Source organism: Ostrinia furnacalis, unplaced genomic scaffold (genome assembly GCF_004193835.3).
Source record: "Ostrinia furnacalis isolate ACB-3 unplaced genomic scaffold, ASM419383v2 OfSCF5989, whole genome shotgun sequence".
Lineage (NCBI taxonomy): Eukaryota > Metazoa > Arthropoda > Insecta > Lepidoptera > Crambidae > Ostrinia > Ostrinia furnacalis.
In genome coordinates, this window is record NW_021136228.1 from 114004 (window position 1) to 132761 (window position 18758).

Here is an 18758-nt window from a genome sequence, read left to right on the forward strand (position 1 = left end):
GCACGCGTCGGGCGTGCTGTGCGCCGTGCTGCCCTGCCTCGCCTACACCGACGAGCCGCGCAAGAGTATCCTTTGCCAACACGCATATTACTTACACAGGTCTCGATGCGACATTTTTATATGAGTCGCATAATAGACAAGTCAATTGACGTACTTTTTAAAACTGTCAAAACGAAGCTCTGCCATAGATTTTGTATGGCAATACAAGCAAGTGACGTCACTATTTTGCCAACTCAATCAAAGTACTTTTTTCAATTACAATGCGAACAAAAATCCTAATTTACAGGTAATTTAAAATAAATTAAGTTTTTAAGACCAGAATGAAGGGTCTTTTTAAAAAGTTGTGGTTTCGAATTATAGGGGTATGGTGTCAAACTGTCTATTATATTATGTACTCACAGCTTGACGTTTCGACTGCTGTGCAGGCCAGCCATGGTCACAAGCAGACTGGCGGTGTGACTGTTAACAAAACTGCATAAAAACTAACATTGCAAAAAGAAATGCTGATACGCATCATGTGTTAAACCATGTTAAAATGTATGAACTGTATTATGTATGTGACTTTGTTGGTGTACCTAAATAAATAAATATCTTTTGCCATACTACATACCGAGGGTACAGGCATCCGCGAGACGGCGGCCACAGTGAACCTGCAGCTGACCAAGCTGCTCGTGGCGGAGCCCGCGCCGGCCGCGCCCGGGGACCCGTCAGCGACGGGGGACCCCCCAGGGGACGCGGACACGGCGCTGCGGCTCGACGCCGTGGTGGGCGTGCTGACGCAGCTGCTGCACCACAACTCCGTGCACACTAAAGTCGCCGCGCTGGACTGGATCCTGCACCTCTACAATAAAATGCCCAACGAGGTCAGTGCACATGTACCCGGTACACCGTCAGCTAAGACAGTGTAGCCTGTCTGCCAGCAGTGTCACAGTTAGTGACCGACCGAATATTCGTTTTCGGCCAAAAAAGGACATTCGGCCATATTTTCGTTTACGGCCATAAACCAGCCGAAGTTTCGGCCAAATCGAATATTAAATAAATAATAATAACTTGAAAAAATCGCACTGCCTAAGGCGGGAATCGTACCCACGACCTTTCGCTTGCCAGGCGACGTCTCTTCTATCTGAGCTACTTAGACACTGGATGAACCCGTCGTAATATTATGGTCAGCGTTTGTTTCATCAATGTTGGGTATACCTACCCTAAAACATTAAAGCCTGGTCCGTGAGCACGTAGAATTTTGTCCAATAACCCCAAGCTACCCATCCTTATCGCTCGCGCGTAATTATGTTGCTGTCGCGCTCGCAAACTCACTGGGGGCGCGCGTCGCACAGTCGCGACAGCAACATACCTAATCACGCGCGAGCGTCCCATCCTTAGATGGGTAGCTTGGGGTCATTGGACAAAATTTTACGTGATCACGGATCCCAATCATGTCACTAATCTACGCCACTGTGTCACTAATGGCTGTCATCGTGTTACTAATGGACGCCACTGTGTCTCTATTGGACGCCACCGTGTCACTAATGGACACCGTCGGTCACTAATGGAAGCCGTCGGTCACTAAGGGAGGCCACCGTGTCACTAATGGACGCCACCGTGTCACTATAGCGATACTTCAACCTAGAGTGAAATCCATTCAGTTTCGTAACCTAATACCTACTTCCAGATTCTACACTCTCGCTCGAGTCTCTACCTTCTAAAGGGCACTCTTTTTCTCCATCGTCCATGGCCATTGTTATCTCAATCATACTCCGAGCTATGTCGTGGACGCTGTATTGACACTTTCTTTTAAAAATTTTAGGTGATCTGGAATCGAGTCCATACTACTACAAGTTCCTACAAGCGTTGCTGCGGTTACTGGCCGCGGACGACAACTTATTAGAAGACAGAGGAGCATTTATTATAAGGTAATATTTATTCCGTCATTTTATTTTTATCGTCCTATTCTTCATAATTAGTTGTGATAAAATAGGGTTACCGCGTTTGCGCTCATTACAGTTGACACCACTGGTGAGCGAACTCCTGTCACTCGCTAGAGCGCTGTAGAGTAAGGCCGTATACAGAAAGAAAGCTGGAAACTTATAAGCGCTTGTCAGCGCTGGTAACCCGCGCAGGAAAATATATGAACGCGCGCCGATAAGCACGAACGGCGCCGACAAGTTTCAACACGCGCTGGTCAGCGCTGGACGCTGCCATATAAAATGCCATTCAACTATGCTTGTTATACTATTAACTTGCTTCCTTTGTGAACGAACGGACCAGCGCTGACAAGCGCTGGTAAGCGCTTGTAGTTTCCAGCTTTCTTTCTGTATACGGCTTTTTTTTTTTCGGTGGTAAAAATGCATTGAGTTGCATACCCGCCGCTGTGGTCAGGCGACGGGTTATGTGGGACTCTCCCCTCCAGAAGGGAGGGGCCTATCCACTAAAAATCCACCATGTCCGTCTCGCTAGAGCCGGTGTAGCGAGGCCTTTCCCGACATGTTCCACCTATGCGCAGACCGTCTGCTATGCGTGCAGACTCCATCTTCGACCACGCCATCTTTTATTTTACAGTGGCAGTTTTTTGCACTGCCACTGACCACTCGTTCTGTATACGGCCTAAGAGTAGAGCGTTCCAAAGTGACAGAAGCTCGCTCAACCTAGTGCCCCCTGGTGAGCTAGCGAGACAGAGTGTTGACTGATGACCGCGCAGGCAGCTGTGCGTGCTGCTGAACGCGGAGGACATCTACAAGGCGCTGTCCAAGATCCTGCGGCGCGAGCCCAACCTGCGCTTCGCGGCCACGCTGGTGGACGTGCTGAGCTCCATCCTGCTCACCGCCGCCGAGCTGTACGAGCTGCGCCAGCAGCTGCGCGCCATGGACAAGCCGGTCGGTTATCATTCTATAGGCAAACACTTCTTTGTATATGTCAACGTGAAATTGTGAACTCTGTCAGTTTATAATATAACGCGTTAGATTGTAAACTAACAGTGGGTTAGGTTAGGTTAGATTGTAATTTAACTACGTCAGATTATAATCCGACGGAATTCACAATTTTACGGTGGCATATACAGGGTGGAATTTTTTAATGCCACCTGGAAGGAAAGTACTCTTAATACTGTAGATAGAAAATTTTACTGAAAGAAAACATTCCTTTATTTTTGAAAAGAAACAGAACTGCATTCAAAGATTTCCAAAAATTTGCTTGTCACACCCGGGAATCGAACCAACTAAAATCTGTTAAAAATTACACTCTGTATTTTTATTGCATCGATCGTTAGTGTTAAGTATAAGGATGAAATCTCTCTAACAAACTTGATAAATCAAATGAAAGGAAAACCATGAAATCTTAAATAATTGTAATTATTTACAGAAAATTGTAAGGGATGTTGGTAAATTTAAAAAAAAAAAACGGAAGTCTTTGGATGCAGTTCTTTTTATTTTCAAAAATAAAGGAATGTTTTCTTTAAGTAAAATTTTCTATCTACAGTATTGAGCCTACTTTCCATCCAGGTGGCATTACAAAATTCCACCCTGTATAATACGAAATTTGCGATGAGAAATTACTCACTAAGTTATGGTCCATAATAAATTGTTACTTAAGCCATGATTAGGCTGAGAATATCGATTTTTTTTATTTTTTAAGCGATGTGGTCGATAAAACTTTGTCTGTTGTTTTTGCTCGTAAACAAGAGTTGTTACACACGACACCGCAGCGGCGCATACGCGCTACAATGTCATGCGTAGACATGCATGGCTCGCTGTAGTGGCCAACAAAGGCGGGGAGTCGTGTGTGGCACTCTTATTTTTCTCTGCCATTTGTGTGCGTGTGTGGTCCACAGAGCACGCGCGCGCTGTTCGCGCAGCTGTACCCGTGCTGGTGCCACAGCGCCGTGTCGTTGCTGGCGTTGTGTCTACTCACGCATAATTATGCGCACTGCAACACGCTCATCTCCACATTGTATCCTTTTCAAACACGACAAACTATCTTTTGAAAGAAACTATAATGCAAAGATATCCTTAACGAGACTTACCAGCGGCGACCTCGAGATCACAGTGGATTTCCTGACGGAAGTGGACAAATTAGTGCAACTCATTGAATCTCCAATATTCGCATGTAAGTTTATCATTCATTTTTGTAATTAGAAAAACTGTGACTTTCGATTTCAAACTCTCAGTCGACCTAAAAATTAGTACTGTCCTCGTCGCTTATTCCAAACTCGCTCACATCTCCCTTTATAGTTTCATGTCCTTTCAACCCAACTGGTCAGTAACATTGAGACTTCTGCAGACTTGCGGCTGGAGCTCCTGCGCGGCGCAGAAAGTGCGGAGCTACGCAGCGCGCTGTACGGGCTGCTGATGCTGCTGCCGCAGAGCGACGCCTTCCACGCCCTGCGCGCGCGCCTGCAGTGCGCGCCGCCGCTGCCGCTGCCGCCGCTGCCCACGCTGCCGCCGCCGCACAGGTAAAGTCTGCTCCGTGAGCACGTAGAATTTTGTCCAATGACCCCTAGCTACCCATCTTTATCGCTCGCGCGTAACTATATTGTTGTTGCGACTGTGCGACTGGCACCCGCAGTGAGTGTGCGAGCGCGATAGCAACATAATTACGCGCGAGCGATAAGGATGGGTAGCTAGGGGTCATCGGACAAAATTCTACGTGCTCACGGACCGGGCTTTAGCAGTGACGATTCGAGACTCCTTTCAGCAGTATTCGCCATTTCCTGCAATTTTTGATTTGGCCGAATTCTATCGAGGCCTTTTTCAGAGCACTTGTTTACGTCTCACCTGTATAGCGTACCCCATCATCACCTGTTGTTTGTTTACACCAGTCATCAGTGGTTGAATGAGTCGTGTATTTATTGACAATTTGACAACAATAAAAAAGTATGTGGATTGACTGACAGTGTCAACTTTAACTAAAAACCCAATAATCTGAACTGTTCTACCCGTAACATTGACAGGGGGCGCCACCGTCAATACAGGATCACTGGTTCCGATTTTTGCCATGTTGAAACTATGTAGATAAACGATGGCGGCCCCCTGTCAATGAGTTTGGTGGGACAGTTCAGTGTAGGTCATGTATACACCATGCACCTAGTCTGATGAAGTCTCTTGTTGGCAGTCACAAGTCCGACGACGGCGGGCCGGAGCTGGACTTCGGCGCGCTGCTAGCCGAGTTCAAGCGCGTGCAGGCCGCGCACCGCGAGTACAAGGCGCTGGACCGCTCGCGCGCGCGCCTGCTCGACGCGCCGCACTCCTAGCCCGCCCGACCCGGTAAGTTCGACCTTAATGCTTGGCAGTAAGGTTTACAATATTTCATGTGATTACCATCTTATCATTGTATGCTGAAATACCCTATTTACTTGTAAAGTCTGTTCGCCGAGANTGCCGTGCCCCCAGATTCAGGATAATTTCATGCTAAATCATGTATTTCCTCCGCCATTTTCCGCAGTTTGGCACCTCACGTCACATCATTTTACCGAAGTCAGCCCTATAGCTTCGGCGCAGTGCCGATCACTGACGTTTGTCAACAAAATGGTGCTCGACTCTTGAGACAGGCTAAATTACACCATATTGTTAATGACATTGAGCATATATTTTTTTAAATACCTTCGCGAAGTAAAACTTCTGTACGTAGGACTTATTATTATTCTGTGATAATATGAAATTTGCGATACTGAGAAATTACTCACTAACTTATGGTCCATAATAAATTTTTTGTTACTTAAGCCATGATTAGGCTGAGAATACCGAAATTTCTAGCATTTATTTTTTTAGCAATGTGGTCGATAACACTTTGTCTGTTGTTTTTGCTCGTAAATAAGGGTTGTTTCACACAACACCGTGCGGTGTGTGCGCTCAGTGAGCACTGTTATTTTCATGCTTAGACATGCATGCCTCACTGTAATGGCCTGCAGAGGCGACGCGTAGTGTGGGGCAGCTCTTACGGGCCATATTAATAAAGCGTGCGCATGATGTCCACAGAGCACGCGCGCGCTGTTCGCGCAGCTGTACCCGTGCTGGTGCCACAGCGCCGTGTCGCTGCTGGCCTTGTGTCTACTCACGCATAATTATGCGCACTGCAACACGCTCATCTCTACCTTGTATCCTTTTGAAATACGACTGAATAACTATTGAAAGAACCTATAATGCAAAGATATCCTTAACGAGACTTACCAGCGGCGACCTCGAGATCACAGTGGATTTCCTGACGGAAGTGGACAAATTAGTGCAACTCATTGAATCTCCAATATTCGCATGTAAGTTTATTATGCATTTTTGTATATCTTTCGCTCTGACTAATGAATTGAAGACATTACAGTGGACTATACAAAAAGTGGTAACTGTTTTCGTCGCTCATTCCGAACTTGCTCACATTCCCCTTTTATAACTTCATGTCTTTTTCAACCCAACTGGTCAGTAACATTGAGACTTCTGCAGACTTGCGACTAGAGCTCCTGCGCGGCGCAGAAAGTGCGGAGCTGCGCAGCGCGCTGTACGGGCTGCTGATGCTGCTGCCGCAGAGCGACGCCTTCCACGCCCTGCGCGCGCGCCTGCAGTGCGCGCCGCCGCTGCCGCTGCCGCCGCTGCCCACGCTGCCGCCGCCGCACAGGTAAAGTCTACTCCGTGAGCACGTAGAATTTTGTCCAATGACCCCTAGCTACCCATCCTTATCCCTCGCGCGTAATTATGTTGCTATCGCGCTCGCACACTCACTGCGGGTGCCAGTCGCACAGTCGCAACAACAATATAATTACGCGCGAGCGATAAGGATGGGTAGCTAGGGGTCATTGGACAAAATTCTACGTGCTCACGGACCGGGCTTTAGCAGTGACGATTCGAGACTCCTTTCAGCAGTATTCGCCATTTCCTGCAATTTTTGATTTGGCCGAATTCTATCGAGGCCTTTTTCAGAGCACTTTTACGTCTCACCAGCGTGCCCCATCATCACCTGTGGTTTGTTGACACCAGTCATCAGTTGAATGAATCTTGTATTGACACTTTGACAGCAACCAAAAAGTATGTGGATTGACTGACAATGTCAACTTTAACTAGACCCAATACTTTGAACTTTCCTATCCGTAACATTGACAGGGAGCGATACCGGATCGTAGATTCCGATTTTTGCCATGTTGGAAACTATGTAGTTAAACGATGGTAGCGCCCCCCTGTCAATGAGTTTGGTGGGACAGTTCAGTGTAGGTCATGCACCTAGTCTGATGAAGTCGCTTGTTGGCAGTCACAAGTCCGATGACGGCGGTCCTGAGCTGGACTTCGGCGCGCTGCTAGCCGAGTTCAAGCGCGTGCAGGCCGCGCACCGCGAGTACAAGGCGCTGGACCGCTCGCGCGCGCGCCTGCTCGACGCGCCGCACTCCTAGCCCGCCCGACCCGGTAACACTCTCGACCTTAATGCTAGGCAGTAAGGTTTACAATATTTCATGTGATTACCATCTTATCATTGTATGCTGAAATACCCTATTTACTTGTAAAGTCTGTTCGCCGAGAGTTGATAAAAAAAATTAAATATCAGAGGTTCTAAACTCATTATAAATTGCGGCCCGCTAATAATTTTTGTCGATATAATGAAAAAGTTGGTAGATTATTTGGCCTGGCCTTTTTTTTTGGCCTGGATTCTCGGCTCGGTTACAATTTAATTTTGGACTACCATTTATAAGAATGTTCTAAAAATACCAATTATCTACCAAAATCTACTAAACGATTTCGCACTACTAAATCATCGTTCTCTTTGCCTCAAATCTACCAAAAAAGTAGAAATCTACTAAAAATGGTTAAGCTGTGGCCGCCGCCGCCCACCGGCCGGGGCGCTTGACGACAGCTGCGTGGCTCGTACCATGGTACTCAGTGCGCGTTGTGACAAACGACGCCCGCCATACAGAATGCGATAATTAAGCGACAGTCGCTATTGCAAGACATTTCATAATATTTATCAACTCTCGGCGAATAGACTTTAGTGTTGTGTAGACGACCTCTTATGTACCTAGTAATAGAGGTGTATTTGCAACAAAATTGTATAGATGTGCTGTCGCCTGTATTTTATTTGGTAGATTATATTAACAATTTCTATAATGATGACTGATGTGCTTTTTGTTTCCCCCACAAGGGTCTTGGACCGGATGTAGCGGGGACTACAGCTGGACTAGTTTGCGGATGAGTACCAAATCTATGGACAGACCATTTTTAGTACTATCTTTTTCACTACCTTGAGCGTATTCCCTGTATTACAGGGTACATTGTACAGCTTTTATAAAAAACTTCGTTTAGATAATTGTTATCTATATAAATAATTATATTTAATGTATTTTATTATTTAAGCAAAATCTACTCAAGAACTCATTATTACGTAATTATTAAAATATATTTTAGTAATAATACCGGGAAATACAATTGAATGTAATAATATTTTTCATTATTTATTCAATAAAAGTAGTATTATTATTATCAAAAATATAGTCAAAGAAACTTTTTACAAACCACAATTATTAAGACAGTACCGACTCGGACGCTACAAAATGTATTTTTACGAGGAGTTACACTCCTTGATCCCTAAGGTTTCTACAAGCGCTTGCGCTCTAATTCTACAAGCGCTTGAATTAATTGATACTTTATCCAGCTGACAACTTTAATCTTCAAGCTCCGAATGGGTTCCGTATTTGTTATCATCGTGATAGCATACATTTGTTATGAGCCGGATTATTAAGTTATTATTATATTTCTAAGATCTCGTGCGTGAATTGAATGAGTAAGCATATATTACACTATGCTGAACCGTACCTAAGGCTTAATACTTCGAAGAGACGCCCTGTGGGTGGAATATGGACAGGTCTATTGTGAAGTTATATTGATTAATAAAATGTTATTTATACATTCCAACATTTTCTTTTATTTATTTCATCATTACATAGAATGTGTATGGATAACAAATACAATAAAATTATTCTATTATTGCCTCGTTGTAAATACAAATATTTATCATAATAAGAGAGCACCCTGATATTTGAATGATCTTGTTGAACTTAAACTATCGTGTGTATTTACAAATACTGAGTCCATAAAATTGTATTACCTATTTTGTTTAATTACATTAACTTGCCTATAAAGTACATTTTAATAGGAATGATAAAATTAAAATAGTTTTATTAACATGAAAACTAAAACATAAATTATACAATGTTCTGATTAAATTTCATTGCTAAAAATAATAATAGAACATAACTTATTAATAAGTTCTAAAAGTAACTATTTTTATTACAATAATTAAAATAATCACTTTAGACAATACATTAACTAAAACATCGACGCCAAAATGATATTTTTATAATTTGTATCCTAGAATGGAACTTTTTCGGAGATCTCATTTTATGTAAATTAATATTTTAATAGAGACTTTATTCTAGTTCTTATTTTTTAATGCCCGAGTTATCAATAATTGTGTAATGTGTGTATTTTAAGGACCATTAAATACCAATAATACTTCGCACCGCAGCACTGTGGAGTTAAAACAAAAATTAAAAGTGAGAACTAACTGAAAAATAAAAATACTGATTCGAATGAAACATGACTGAATAAGACTTTCCTATTCATGTAGTTTTTTCAAAACTACACGTTGTAGATATGTATGCGGTTTTAGTCACGAAAATCATTTAATATTAATATTGTCTGGATTATTTTAGATCACTGTAGAACTCACGCGAGCACGCAGGACGACCTCGGCTGGCGGTCGTCGTCGGCGTCGTAGATGACCGTGCCGTCGCCGGAGTCAGGCGTGGTACTGGCCGACGAGCTGGGAGTGAACGAGTCGTGGAGTGGTTCAGTCGTGGTTGGAGACTCGTCTCCGTAGCTGGTCCGTTCGGGCGGGGTGGGCGGGTCTCGTAGCGCGCGCGCGGTGAGTTGCGGGGAGAGGGACGGGGAGTCCCCGGCGCACGGCTGCGGGGACAGGGACGGGGAGTCCCCGGCGCACGGCTGCGGGGACAGGGACGGGGAGTCCCCGGCGCACGAGCTGCGGCCGCTCCCGCACGGGCCGGGCTCGGGCTAGGGCTGCAGGCGGTCGGCCAGCGCGTGCAGGCGCGCCACCAGAGACGTGTTGGCCGACGCGGCGGATGCCACCTCCTCCTGCGCCGCGAGAAGCGCCCTGCGAATCGCAATAATGTTCATTTAACGAACGAACGTGAGTGAGTACAAGTATGTTGATATTATTATTGTGTACTACACTCGACATCAAATAAATCGCACCTCCCGCGACAAGCTCTTTCAAACGAATGCATCCCTACTTCTCACCAATATTGGTACCATTTAAAAGCCTAGTTCTAAACTGTGTCTTTAGAAGGATCCAGCAGTCACTTCTTCAAAAAATAGGTAGTTATTGAGCCAACTTTTATGGCTATAAAACTGTCAAATTGGGATTGATCGCTATCCATCTGTTAAAGAGGACAAGTAAGATCATTATTTGGTTTTATAACCATAAAAATTGGTCTAATTGGTCCCAGAGGTGAGCCCCAAGTGAGGTCTTTTTTCAAGTCACATTTATGGTACGTTTATCAAGAAATGAAATGTGTTTTTCTTTAAGTTTATTTATTGGGCTTTCAAATAACACCAATATTGTTGGTCACCATGATTGTGTCATCTTTAAAGTTCGCGTCGCGGAAGGTGCGGTTTATTTGATTGTGAGTGTATAATAGTGTTTACCGGAGGCCGGCTCCACTGCAGGACACGCCGCGGGCAGGCGGCGCGCGCGGGGCAGCCGCCTTCTCGGCCGGCGGCTCGCTGCGGGACGACGTCTCTTGCTGCCGAGGAGTCAGAGCATGAATATTTATTCATTGATATATTTCTTCAAAAGAACTAATACAACAAAGCAGTTGTCAACTATGCCGTGTGGTGACAACCGGGTAGAATACATTTGTCACCCACACCTACTGTTCCCGCGGGTGTCGTAAGAGGCGACTTAGGGACTAAACATCAAATTAACAAACATAATCAAACATCTTATTCTTATTCTTAAACATCTTATTCTTATTCTTTCTTATTCAAACAGAGAACGGGCAGCAGCCCTCTCTGAAAAACATAAATCTTTTGAACTGCGATATCCAACCCGCCTGCCAAGCGAGGGGATTATGGCAAAACCCTCCACTATAATGGAGGAGGCTCATAGTCCAACAGTGGACTGTAAAGGGCTGTTGATGATGATGATGAAGTCATTTCCCAAAATCAAGAGTAAGAAAATAGTCCTGTAGCGCATGCGTATGTACTATCGGCAACAGTGTTAACTGCCCACTGTCAGTCATTTATTTATTTATTTTAGGAATTACAAACAAATGTGTTACAAAAATTAACTTATCTACTAGACTAGTCATGTTATCTCGTTCTATCGCAAAGAATCGCCATTTGATTAGAGCGAGAGCAAAAACGGAAATGGATAGTTAACAGTGTGGCCGTGTGTACCTGCGCGGAGGTGAGTGCGGCGCGCGCACTGCGCTCGGCGTCCTGCAGGCGCGCAGCTAACGCAAGTAGCTTCAGCTCCGTGCTCGACACGTCCTTGTCCAGGATCTGCGTCTGCAGGTACACCGTCGCTGCTACCTTGTACCTGGGAACAAGCAAACAATTCATACAATACACAATGTCTCACCGCCGCCTCTGTGGTCTAGTGGTAAAACCACCTGTTTCAGACACAGAGGTCCCGGGTTCGATTCCCAGTGGGGGCAGATTTTTCTGTTCGATTTGGTTGGTGGTAGGGCTTGTTCTAAGTCCGCCTGGCTAGCTACCACCATCTTACCTAAGTCTTTCGCCATAACAACAATGTTAACAGCATTGTTGTGTTCCGGCAGTTAGAGGTAAGATAGCCAGTTCCTCCGTGGTTGAGGATTCCGGGTGAAGCTCGCTTCCACCTTCAGCCTGATCGTCACTTACCATCACATCAGGTGAGATACAGGCCAAGAGCTTTCTCGTTGTGGATAAAAAAATGACAATGACAGACTTCTGTCTTGTGCTATTAACTTACCAGTCGGCGATGGCGTCAGCGCGGTCCCGGGCCATGGGCGCTGCCCTCTGCAGTAGTGCTCGCAGCCGCCTCCCGGTTTCAGCTACGGTTATTCTTTCCAGCACGTGGAACTGCTCGTCGTTGTATGTTAGGGATCTGGTCGCCCTGTCTCGGACTAGGTGTTGCCATGACTCTCTGGAAGAAAGGTAGTTAGTTTATTTAGAAATGTTTAAGTCTTTTTAAAAATTATCTTAGACTTCACGTTGATGCATGTACCACTAATTATGGACGCAATTCCTTCTTTAACAGAGTTTTCAAAACTTTTAACAGAAATTATTCTGAAAATGTTGACCTTTTTCATATTGTGAGACCAAACTACTTCAAAAATCAAAGTAATAAGGAATTCTTTGGCGACACTACTTAGCACTCTCCCGGTAAAAAGTTGAAGTATCTGTTTACTGTTTAATATTCTGCTATTTTGGTATGGCTTTAGTGGGTATTTTCTGTATTGTTTTAACTTCTTTCATATATTGTAGTTATACTGCATGCTAAATGGTTTTGTTTTGGATTGTATCTTGATATGCTATTTGTGAAAACTATGTAAGGCATTTTTGATCTTAACCGCCTCATCTATTAATAATGCATATATGCTGTTTGTTTTCCATAAAATAAATAAATAAATAAATAAACCCCTCGTGGTCAGTGGCGCTTGTGTTATGAGTGGGTTCATCACAATAGTCCAGCGGTGCAACGGGCATCGCATCCGCGTTTTTCGGATACGATCCGAAACCGACGTTATTGGGCTATTGTCGCTTTAATGCATCGTATCGTAAGTATACTCTTCGTTTTAAGTATCGGCCGTGACACCAGCGCCGCCGCCGCCGCCTGCAGCGTGCTCGCGGCCGCGTGCTCGCGTACCTGAGGCGCTCCACGAGCGTGCGCGCGCGCGCGTGCAGCCTGGCGTCGGCGGGGCAGGGCGCGTGCGTGGCGGCGCACTCCCACTCGGCGCGCAGCCCGCCCGCCGCGTGCCGCGACACCAGCGCCGCCGCCGCCGCCTGCAGCGTGCGCGCCTCGCCCGCCGCCAGCGCCGCCGCCGGCGCCCACTGTGCTCGCCGCCCGCCTGGGGATATGCTGACGACTTCAATTCGAGCGAGTAATCTTGAGCAACTTCATTTACAACAAGCAGAGTGTGAAGCATAAGAATTCTAAAGCCTGGTCCGTGAGCACGTCGAATTTTGTCCAATGACCTCAAGCTATCCATCCTTATCGCTCGCGCGTAATTATAATATTGCTGTCGCGACTGTGCGACGCGCGCCCGCAGTGAGTGTGCGAGCGCGACAGCAACATAATTACGCGCGAGCGAAAGCTAGTCATTGGACAAAATTCTACGTGCTTACGGACCAGGCTTTACACACCGAACCCGCCGGCTTTATTTTCAAAGAATGTTGTCGACGACTGTCACTCAGCGAGTTTTGACAACATGTCGGCGACATACTTATACCTTACGTATGTATGTGCACATTTGCCACATTTACAACACACGTCAGTACGTCACAATAGTTGATAGAAACTGCTAAAAAAGTAAGTGAACATCATCGTCATTTTTTGTGTGCATGGAACGGTTTGGAACAAACTGCATTGAATCTATATTGCATGTTGTGTCAGCCTATAATTGTTGTTGCATTGTAACTTTGTTCATAATTGTTATTTTTAAGTGTACATGTTGTAATGTAACAATGTTGGTAGACCTAATAAATAAATAAATTCAAAGTTTCATGTCGGCGGGTCGACGAGTTTAGTGTGGATTGCATTATTTTACAGATATGTTTGTTAAGGTGTGAACATCAAAAGCGTTTTATCGAGGGGGGGTTAAAAAAGAGTTAACTTGTGGCGTTTTACCGGCGGCGGCGGCGGCGAGGTCGGTGGCGCGCGCGGCGTCGTGCAGGCGCTCGGCGTGCGCGAGCGCGTGTGCGGCGCGCGCGTGCACGGCGATGGCTTCAATACGAGCGAGTAATCTTGAGCAATTTCATTTACAACACACCGAACCCGCCGGCTTTATTTTAAAATAATCTTGTCGACAACTCTTACTCGACGAGTTTTGACAACATATTGCCGACATGCTTGTGACTTGCGTATGTACACATTGGCCTACCGATACTCAAGAAATACAACATACGTCAGCATGTTCACCATAGTTGATAGCAACTGCTAAAAAAGTTGCTGACGTCGTGCCGCAAAGTTTTACAATTTGTCTCATATCGGCGGGTCGACGAGTTTAGTGTAGATTGCATTATTTTTTACAGGCATGTTTTTTTTAAGGTTTGAACATCAAAAGTGATTTTGTGTTGTGGAGGGTCAAAAGGTTGTATTACCGGCGGCGGCGGCGGCGAGGTCGGTGGCGCGCGCGGCGTCGTGCAGGCGCTCGGCGTGCGCGAGCGCGTGTGCGGCGCGCGCGTGCACGGCGGCCAGGCGCGCGGCCAGCAGCGCGCCCCAGCGCCGCACGCACGCGCCGCACAGCAGCGACGCCGCGCACAGCGCCTCCACGCGCCGCTTGATGGCGTGCCCCACGCTGCACGCCGTCTGCACACCACATGTATTGCTACTTCATAATAATTACGTACTATTTGTAATGTTGGGACCCCCGACACAAGCGTCTTTGGAGAATCGTCGTCTTGACAGTGCCCGCGCAGCAACGACGCAACGTTCACTGAAGGGGTCGCTCGGACGCGACTCCAGCGCTGTGAATATACGGCGTTCGGCAGCCGCTCAAAACTAACGTCGCGGCGAAGCTGCGCAGGCGCTGGCGAGACGATTTCGTTCGGAAGACGCTAGTGTGGGGGAGACCTTATACCAATAGCAAAAAACCTGAAAGCTGTTCAATGAGGGCTATCGTTTTTATACTTAACAGTTGGCACCCCTGGCGATTGACAGGACCTTACTCTGCAGTGGCGCCATCTTGATGAGTGCAAATGCGATAGTCCTCCTACCACTTTCGCGCTCACCAGTTGGCGCCACTGTCTTCGCTACTAGCAAGTAACAGGACCTTACTTACTCTACAGTGGCGCCAACTGGTGAGCGCTAAAACGATAGCCCTCATTCAGAACCGAAAATAGAATCAGTTTAGATTAGATTTTGGATAAAATATAACTTTGGTCACAACGCTGTATTTCCCCGTGGGTGTACCTTGGCCTGCGTGGCGTCGTTCTCGACGGAGACGATGTTGGGGAAGACGGGGAACTTGGGCGCGTCGGGCTCGGGCGGCATGCTGACGTTGTGGTTGCTCTTGTTGAACAGCAGCAGCGGCTCCTCCGCCGACGTCTCCGGGTAGTTCTTGCCTGCGCACAGTGAGGAGGCTGTGATATGCTTGCCAATTATTGTCTGGGATGCTGTTCCAAATCTTAACAGAATACAGAGGCCAAGTGGGGTGATTCGCGGGGGTGACTAGTACGTTTTCACAAAGTCAATTCGTCAAACTTTTGCAAGTTTCGCGTCCATTTGTCTCGAAACTTATTTTTTTAGGGAGTGTAACGAATTTACATCGCACTCGCCACTCACCGAGCGTGTTCTCGTCGATCTCCGTGAGCAGCAGCTTGTCCTGGTACAGCATGATCTGCGACTCGGCCACCACGCTCGTCTGCTCGCAGATGTACGTCTGCAGGTGCTCGAACTTCTCCTCGGGCTTCAGGAAAACCTGCAGCGTAACCATAGGTTCGTTCGTTCGTTCGTTTCAGCCAAATGACGTCCACTGCTGGACAAAGGCCTCCCCCAAGGTTTTCCACAATGAACGGTCCTGCGCTGCCCGCATCCAGGCTCTTCCCGCGACCTTTACCAGATCGTCGGTCCACCTAGTAGCCCGTGGTCGCCACTCGAGAACTTTCCTGCCCCAACGGCCATCGTCTCTACGAGCTATGTGCCCCGCCCACTGCCACTTGATTTTAGCAATTCTGCGAGCTATGTCGGTTACTTTAGTTCTCCTGCGGATCTCCTCATTTCTGATTCGATCACGCAGGGAGACTCCGAGCATAGCCCGCTCCATCGCCCTTTGGGTGACCTTGAGCCTTCTTATGAGGCCCATAGTTACTAATCAGAAATACTAATTTGGCAGGATCTTATAAACAGATACCCTTGGCTTATGATTCGGCGGTTGAGTTATTTTAGTCAATTTTTGTGCTAAATATATGAATTAACAAAAACAAAGCAAGGACAAATAGAAGCGGTTTTAGACGTAATCATTTACACAAACCAAAAACAAGTAGTTATACGTTTTGTGCATTGCACGAAGTGAAAAAATATGTATGCAATGACCGAGATAATTGTTTCTTTTTTGCGGTTCGTTGCGATTGAAATAAATACGCTAGTAGAAAAGATTTCAAGAATGGTTTTCTAATAATTCTTATTCAAGAATTGGTTATAAAAACGAGCTGTCGTGTATTTTATCAATTCATTCTACTCTACCGTGTAGCGTGTTCCGTGTCGCGACACTCGTGGATAGGCCACAGTGACGTGCTAAATTCATATTTATTTTGTGAGCGAAGTATATGCTCCAAGGACGCAAGGACGTATCTATAGTAACTATTATGCGAAAGTTTGAAACGACATGTTGTTGAATATTGTTACTACATATTTCATCCAAAAATATCTGAAATGTAATTGTTAGGGTAGCGCATNAATTATCTCAAATTAATTGAAGATAAGTTAATCTACATCTAATTCTACTTCCTCAAAACCATTAGTATTCAAGGTAGACCTTGAATGTATATTTAGCATCAACTCAGAAATCACTATAACTACTCCTATAAAAGGCTTACTTAAGTTATAAATTTGCATGGTAGCCGCAAGGTCTCCCTAGAGCAGTCTCACAGCCTTGGCTGTGATTTCGAATCCTAATCAAGCTACGAGCGCGCGTCGAGACAAAGCCGTATTGTTCCGAAGTAGGTCGCGGGTTGCGCAATGGCGTGCCGCGGGCCGGTAAATTGCCGACCAATTGACAGCCGTCGATTTCCTGTGTTTGGTAATTTGGCTTGGATTTGGGCCCTTAATTTCCAACGAAATTTTCTTTCCACTAACGATATACTCGCTGTTGTTTGCACAACACATTCATTCAGCATTCTTTATGGGCAGATTTTCTATTTGCTACAATCTTAAACTATCTGCCACATATAACTCACATGTGCTTTATAAAATGAATAGCAGAGTAGAAATTTATTAGAGTGGAAATCCATTATAACAAGCAACCATAACAATAACATACATATCTATATAATAATAGAGAAAGGGCTTGCATAATCTACATTGTGATAATAATTTAATTGTTCCGTTATGTACTCAGGAGATTTATATAACTTGTAATATTTAACTACTAGTTTACCAAGAGAAGTAAATAAATAACTATCATACCTTTATGCTTGTGGCTTTGTTGACGTGGAAGATGTGTATAGGAGTGGTGGAGGTGGCGGTCTGCACTTCGGAGAAGAACCGCTCGAAGGTCCATATGCGGTGCGGGTCCACCTCCAGCAGGCCGGCCAGCAGCGGCGTCACCAGCTTGCGCAGCCCCGCGCTCAGCTGGCAGTGCGCCGGCAGCTCGCGCGACCACTCGATGGGACCGTTCTCAGTTGTTTGAGTCCCCTTTGGACAAGAACAACTCTTATTAAAACTCTCTTAACAAACAGAGATAATGTAGGTATGTTTGTTGAAGATAAAATCTGGAATGTTTGTGACTAAAAATATTCAGCTTATTATGTGCATTCATGAACAAGCAACTCACAGATATGACTCCAGATGCCTTCTTGGTTGTAATGTAAAACATGGTCTCCTTATTCCTCCTCCCACCATATGGCCTGAATGGCAGCTGCCCAGTGGCTACGTGGTACAGGGTGACTCCTATTGACCACAAGTCTACAGTTGCACCAAAACTCTTGCCCACTGGCTTCCTTAACACAGCCCGCTCATACATGTCTGGATGTAGGTACTCCTCGGTGCCGTACAGAGACACAAACTGCTCCTCTTCCTGTAACTCCCTAGCAGCACCAAAGTCTGTCAACTTGTATGTTGTGGTTCCATCCTCATTGATGTATTTCATTATATTCCCTGGTTTTAAGTCACGGTGCACCAAGTTATTATCTCTCAAATGCTTCATGCCTGCAGTCAAATGCTCCAAAACGAGCAGGAACTCCTGCTCCTGCAGGCCGTACGTGTTCTCGGGGTCGTCGAGGATGTTGAACAGACTGCCGCCCGTGCACAGCTCCATCACGATGACCTTCCCGCGGCCCTCCTGCTCCTCCTCGATGGCCAGCAGTTTGACGATGTTTTCATGTTTAACTTTCTTTAAAACTTCGAACTCTCGCATCTGAACGTCGTGCGGGCGCATGTGGCTGAGCTGGTTGAAGGTCTTGACGGCCACGGGCTCGCCGTTGTTCTTGTTGACGCCCTGGAACACGGCTCCCGTGGCGCCCTTCCCCAGCACGCTCGTTGTGCACCACACGTAGTTCTCTGACCCTCGTAGGAAGGACATCTTTGAAAGCGTTTCTGAACACAACGATTTTGAATAGATTACTAGGTATTTATTACTCAGTTATTAAATAACTGTAAAAACACATTGTTTGTAATGGAATAAACGATATAACTTATTTTACAGTCCTATTTGAGATTTCACATTCACTTTCGCGATGAAAACATTTCACGATGTTTTTGAAGTACACACACAAACACAGACTGTCACTGTCAGTGACTGACTGAATGACAGTTGAAGTACTTGAAGTTTTTTTGAGTGACTGACAGGACCACAG

The 18758-nt window shown here is 45.8% G+C and overlaps 2 protein-coding genes across 4 annotated transcripts in view; one reads left to right on the plus strand and one right to left on the minus strand.

Moving 5' to 3' along the window:
- LOC114361756 (protein VAC14 homolog) overlaps positions 1-8873 on the plus strand; it is a 22821-nt gene extending 13948 nt beyond the window's left edge. For 2 of the 3 annotated variants that reach the window (XM_028316909.1, XM_028316908.1), the window contains 7 exons: positions 1805-1910; positions 2696-2870; positions 3824-3942; positions 4019-4098; positions 4273-4444; positions 5104-5255; positions 8104-8873. In XM_028316909.1, the coding sequence (XP_028172710.1) occupies positions 1805-1910; positions 2696-2870; positions 3824-3942; positions 4019-4098; positions 4273-4444; positions 5104-5242 (791 nt within the window). In that variant the 3' untranslated portion in view covers positions 5243-5255; positions 8104-8873. Of the gene's footprint in view, positions 1-1804; positions 1911-2695; positions 2871-3823; positions 3943-4018; positions 4099-4272; positions 4445-5103; positions 5256-7221; positions 7374-8103 lie in introns of all 3 variants that reach the window. The other variant, XM_028316906.1, reaches the window with a different exon arrangement.
- On the minus strand, positions 8730-18691 carry IKKepsilon (I-kappaB kinase epsilon). The gene is made up of 10 exons (XM_028316910.1): positions 17738-18691; positions 17371-17598; positions 15529-15664; positions 15157-15308; positions 14346-14553; positions 12892-13093; positions 11995-12168; positions 11439-11580; positions 10686-10783; positions 8730-10131 (listed from the first exon to the last, which is right to left on the minus strand). The coding sequence occupies exons 1-10, from the start codon at positions 18482-18484 to the stop codon at positions 10032-10034; spliced, it is 2187 nt and encodes a 728-aa protein (XP_028172711.1). The 5' UTR covers positions 18485-18691; the 3' UTR covers positions 8730-10031.
- Between the last annotated feature and the right edge of the window lie 67 nt (positions 18692-18758).